Here is a 6037-nt window from a genome sequence, read left to right on the forward strand (position 1 = left end):
GATAATAATTTAATGCTGATGTGCTAAAAAAATAAGCATTTCCTTATTTATTAAAAGGATACCAAAGTATAACTTCACAAAATGCTCAACGCTCCTTATTTTAACGCAGTGGTAAGACTGCTTTTTTGTGTAAGAGTTCTCTTAATATTACAACTTTATTTTCGTAGTATTATGATTTTATTTTTGGAATTTAAAAAAACTCTTGTAGATGGTTGTAATGCAAAAACAAAATCTTGTRGTGTGGTCTTAATATTCTGTCGTGGGAAATTAAAGACAGGAGACAAATTTTTAAAAAGTGCTGAAAGTGATGACTTTTTTTCTTAGAAAAAGTTGATCTGATGATGATGATGATGATGATGATGATGATGATGATGATGATGATGATGATGATGATGATGATGATGATGATGATGATGCTGATGATGATGATAGAGAGCATGTCCAAAATCCTAAAAGTGTTGGGTTTTAATCTGGTTTCAGTGTGACACTTCATGACTGGTTTATTTTTCCTCCTCTTATGATTAATCAGTGATTTTTGGTTTCAAATCACATCAGAAGAACTTTCAATGAAGAAGCATTTTTCTCAACAGGTCACTCTATCTAAAATTTCAGATGTTAAGTTTATGTTTTATTTTTTCACCTAATTTAATAACCTTAAAGCAAACCCTAAAGCTGTTTTTTTTCTCAGGTTTTCATCAAAATGTTTGGGACTGCAGARGAAGAGGCGTGAAAGCAGAAGGACAAAGACACGGACAGGGATGGAGAGGAAGAGGGGAGGAAAGAAGACCATGGGGTAGAGGAGGAAGAGGAGGAGGAGGAGGCCAATATTTTCATCAGTTTCATCCTCCCTCYCATGAAGGACGAGCCGTGGACCTGGGCCATCCTCTGAAACAGACCAGAGGTCGATCGTATCACAACAGAGGAAGATATCAGCAGGCTCCAATGTAAAAAACAGGATGGCACAAGAACATTTCCTCTTTTTTCCTTTTTTTATTTTTAAATTGGTAATCTTTTCCTCTTGTCTCCTGTCAGGTGGCCACATCCTCCTGCTCCTTGAATACAAGTCAACCTTGAAGGGAGGAACTAAAGATTAGAGCTGAGGWCTTAGTGAAAAGTAGATGGAAAAGGCTTGATGAAAAGCCAGATGGGATCAAAAGTCTCCAAACAAACTGATTAGTGACTGACCAGTTGGGATTGTTTATGTAAAGGATGATGAAGGAAAGAAAAACAGAGTTTAACAGGAGGCACGGTGTCCTGGCATTTCAGTGTAAAATCTGAAAGGAATCCTGCAGATACAAGACACAGCCTTCACTTTATCTCTGGTCAACTTTCATGTTTTACTCTGGCAACAAAAAAAAAAGAAAAAAATGAAGATTTAGTCATCAAACAACTTGCAAAGCGCCACTTCATGCTCGAACTGGGAAGTAGATTAATGGATAATCCTGGAACCTCTTATCTTAGACCGTAAACAGGAAAGACAAAAACCTAAAAACCTGCGTGTATCCAGTAGCTTAATCCTTTTAAAGGAGTTGGATTTACTAGAAGAGGAGTTCTGCTATCGAATGACCAGATTAGTTTAGATAATCGGATGGGTTTTGTTTTAAAAAACAAAGTGAGACCTCCATAGATGGTGTCTTTTTTTAATGGGTGCTAAAGAAGATATCTTAGCTTATGTTTCGCAACAATTTGAACCAATACTACTAAGACAAGGCAAATTTAAGGGTTTAGCTAAAATATTTTAGTTCTGTGTAGCTCAGTTAATAATTACACATTTATATTTAAATTTTCTATCCATAATTTTCTAAAAATGGGAAAATTCTCCCCTAAAACCAGCAGACATCCTGCACATCACTGAAACCTACACTGCTCAAAAAAATAAAGGGAACACTTAAACAACGCACGCTAAATCCAAGTAAATCAAACTTTTGTGTAGCACATTCAACTATGTACAGAACAAAGTACTCAATGCGAATATTTCATTGATTAAGATCGGAAGTTAGCGTGCGTTAAGGGTTCCCTTTATTTTTTTGAGCAGTGTATAATTAGAGATCTGGGACTACTTTAGTCAACATTTGACCCCTTAACGTACGGCTGCACTGTTGTGTGTTTCCCAGAGGGACACACACGTATAATATCACTGTTCTCTGTGGGTTTATGGCTTGATTAGGAAGGCAGAGCGTGAACACTTCAGCTATTAGTTTTTTTTTCTGTAGCAACAAAAATGTCTTAAAATCCAACAGAGATGAAAAGGATGCAGAGAAAGTTCTCTGGCACCTTCAGTCCTGTGGGTGAACATGTTTGTTAGTTCATGTGGCTGTAAGCAGATTGGAAAAGAAATGAGGGTTATTTACTCAGCAAATGGATACAAATGGAGGGATATCAGATTGTTGATATTGTACAGTGATGGTAGGATTAACACAGTTAAACCACAGCAGTCATGAGTACAAAAAATAGAGGAAGCATATTTTAGTTAGAAAATGKAACAATGTGGTTAATAAAAGGTCTAAATGTAACCTTGTAGCCTGCAGGGTTTCTCACTAAAAGTATTGATTGTTTTGTTTCTAATTTAAAATCTTTAAAGAGGTTCTGCAGCCTACAAACAATACAAATTCGTCAGAGAAAGTCGGCAGAACACAGAGTTCTGCTCGACAACAGAAGGTGAAAGTGTTGTAGTCTGGAGCCACAAAGTGATTTAAATACAATTTGAAGATAATTAGAATCAGATTTAGAGTTTGTGGGAAAACATTGGAGAGATCCAGAGTCAGTTTTGTTATGAACCAGCTGTGACTTTTTAAAATATTTTTTGTTATTCACTTTTTGGACTTAGATCTTAGAACTTGGGCAAAAAATAAATGGTAATTTTTGGAAGTCTGTTTTTTATGTTGGAATGATTTTTAGGTTGATGATGTGTGTTTTAGAAAAAAAAGGACAAAATATTAAAAATAAAAGTATCAAAGTATAAAAGTATAAAAATAAATAAATAAAGCATGTTCTCTGGAGAACTCAGGATCACTTTAGAAAATGAGTCTTTGAAGAAAAAATGTGAAAAACTGTGTACTTTGTCAGCCACAACATTATGACCACCTGCCTAATATTCAGTAGGTTCTCTATTCATCGTGACACCGCCGTAAAACAGGCTTAGAGATGTAACATTTCTGCTGTCGTACCTGAACTTTGAACCCTGAGGATTATAATCTGTGGTCTCTGTGGATTGGTCTTCCTGTGATGACATCAGTGTGGAGGCTGGTTAAACCCCTCACACTCAAAACCGTTCTGCAGGCAACAGCSTCAGCCATAAACATTCAGCGGAACCTAAAACTGTTAATCTGTTGAATCAGATCATCATGCAAGAAATCAGGACATGATTTTGATACGGCTGCATATTTTCAAAAACACAAAGTTTGTGTGTTTTTTAATTTTGAGTTYGAGTAAACAGTTCACACATTGAACCTCTGGCTCGACGTCATCCGACCACACCGTCCACTCCCTGGCTTTCTTCTCAGGCTGGTGGCAGCAGAAGAAACAACAGAGCGTGCGGGTGTTTTGTGGTTAGTAACTGTGGTGAGCGCAGTGGGTGTGGGTGTACGTGTGAGGAGGAGGAGGAGGCACGAAGGGTGGGGCGCACACAGCACACAGTCCAGTTGCCCCTTTTAGATAATAACAATAACAGGAGGAGGGATGTTGTTTCTTCTTGTGGTGAGGAGAAAGTTGGGGATGGAGGGTTAAAAAAGAGGAAGGGTGGAAGGGAAGAAAAGCAAACTCAGAACATGAAGGAGAGAGGAATGGAGGATGAGAGCAACGATAAAGAGAATAAATGGATTGTGATTGAGAGGAGGACGAGTTGGGAGGCTGCRTCTTCCCTCCATCAGAGGAAACCCTGCTGGCCTCCTTTCAGATCAGCTTCCTGTGTGTGTGGTGGACGTCTGGGCGTGGTTCCTCCAGCGGCAGCGACACAAACACACAATCAGACGGTCTTTCAGTGGCCTCCTCCCAGGGACCGGCTCAGGCCCACTTCCACTTCGACGGCGATCATTCGGCAGACTCGGGTTTTCCATCTTATCAAAACCAGCTGAGACTTTCCTCCCTCTGAGCTCATCAAAGAAGCCAACTACTGGTCTTACTCAGTTAAATCAAGACAAGATTTGATTTAAACATCGCTGGTATCCAGTTCTGGCCACAGAGAGCTGGAGCTAACTGAATCCATGAAGACCACAAAACCGCTTTGTTGTGTGTGTCGCAGAGCTCCAGGGCTTCACTTCTGATTCTGTTTTAACCTGCAGGCAGGTGACACGTTTATACCTGTAAAATAAATACCCTTGGTTCACTACAGAACTGTGAACAAGTCATTAATCAGGTCTTTTCTATATTTCTTCAAACTTTCTGAAGATTCTGTGATTTAACAACTTCTGTATGAGTTATGAGATTTGGTACTCGCAGGATGAGTGACAATGTTTGTTCTTTGATTTCATGTGTTTGTCCAGTTTATACGTAAGCTTGCACCATTTTATACTTTTATGACTTCCCTTTTATCCTTGCTTCTTGTTTTTCACATGCAAAGGAATCCTGGGGACAGAAATATATTCTTTTTTTTTTTTGTTCTTACAAAAGCACGAACCAAAGGCATCCAGAAACATGCTGAGCCAAATTGAACAAGTATAACCCTTGTGTATTTACAACTGTCTATAAATACAAACTGCCTTCAGTCGCTGGGGCCATAACAGAGGAATCAACTCCCAGGTTGTTATGTGTGAGGCGGTCATCAGTTCAAACACTGCAGACTGCTGCCTAATGGCAGGAAGTCGCACTCGGGGTCGGCCTGTGGCATAGGCGGTATCGACAAATGCTAAAAGCGCCGTCCATGTAGGGCAGTGGTTCCCAAAGTTGGGGTAGGGATCCACAATGGGGTCCCAAAACATCAAAGTGGGGTCCTGAAAAAAATTTCTGGATTAATTATATTAGAAAATAACTGACTTTTTTTTTTTTGCCTTTGTTGTTACAAAAGAGTAAGGTTTAAAACTGACAAAAATAGCATAATGAATATTGTTACTATGCTCTTTTTTTGACATGAAAACAGTGTTTATGATCCAACAACGGTTGGGGGCTCAGGTCTCTGCTGCTGGTATTTTGAGGGTCAAAGGCTGAAAAGTTTGGGAACCACTGATCTAGGGGGTGCCACAAACTTGGGATGAAAAATAAATATTAGTCTATAAAATAATCACTGGTTACTTTGGCTTCTTAAGGAAACTTGTTTTGCAGATTTCTCAGCTGCTTTGTTATTACGCGTGGCGTTATATGATGCAGAGACTGTTTCAGGATGCAGTCAAGACTAATTGGTGCTCAGTGTTTAGATAGAAAACAAATCAAAGATAAAGTAAGTAAAGATTTCAGAAAAAGTTTAGGTTAAAGTCTGGTTTTCAGTGTTCTGCTTTCATAAAATACAGATTTTATGTTTTGTTAATCCCCAAAAATTTAGTAAAACGTTCTTTAAATGGCTGGAAAATGCACAGTTTTTAGTAGATCTTTTRCAAAAAAWTTYCMRGRGRRKWWWMCYYYKGRMCCCCCYAGAAYAGCTTCACTTCACAGCTGCTCGTTCACGTGAACAKGTGTTTCTCTTTGTTGTCATCAAATGTTGGCAGGTATGATGTAGACCTTTGATATTCTGTTTCAAATTATACTGCTAAGTGTTTTMATTGGACAACTGGGATTCTAAAAATAAAAAACAATATCAAAGACAAAAGTATGAAAATTGCACTAGGGGCGSCACCTGAAATATTGTCTAAGGTGGGCCCTGTACATATTAGGAAACCAATAAAAATAAATAACATGATAATCTTTGGACTGTTTTATAAGCTTGCTTGGAAAGACACTGAAAGAGTTCTTTTGCGATGTACACCTATRCATTTGTTACGGCAGATTAATATTTGCACACTGAGATGAAAGACAGTCTTTTTGTTTTCTCTCAAACAACGAAAGTTGAAGGTGTGGCCTCGCTCCTCATCGCCATCAGGAACTCCCAGCCAGCGTGTTTARTTCCAGT

General features: G+C 38.6%; 1 protein-coding gene across 2 annotated transcripts in view; it reads left to right on the forward strand.

The window, feature by feature from the left end:
• fam120b (family with sequence similarity 120 member B) overlaps window positions 1-2868 on the forward strand; it is a 24194-nt gene extending 21326 nt beyond the window's left edge. For both annotated transcript variants that reach the window (XM_014001838.1, XM_014001837.1), the window contains exons 14-15: window positions 689-944; window positions 1033-2868. In XM_014001838.1, coding sequence (XP_013857292.1) covers window positions 689-944; window positions 1033-1057 — 281 coding nt within the window. In that variant the 3' untranslated portion in view covers window positions 1058-2868. The remainder of the gene's footprint in view (window positions 1-688; window positions 945-1032) is intronic.
• Window positions 2869-6037: the final 3169 nt, after the last annotated feature.

Source organism: Austrofundulus limnaeus, unplaced genomic scaffold (genome assembly GCF_001266775.1).
Source record: "Austrofundulus limnaeus strain Quisiro unplaced genomic scaffold, Austrofundulus_limnaeus-1.0 Scaffold10, whole genome shotgun sequence".
In the NCBI taxonomy this organism is placed as follows: Eukaryota; Metazoa; Chordata; class Actinopteri; order Cyprinodontiformes; family Rivulidae; genus Austrofundulus; species Austrofundulus limnaeus.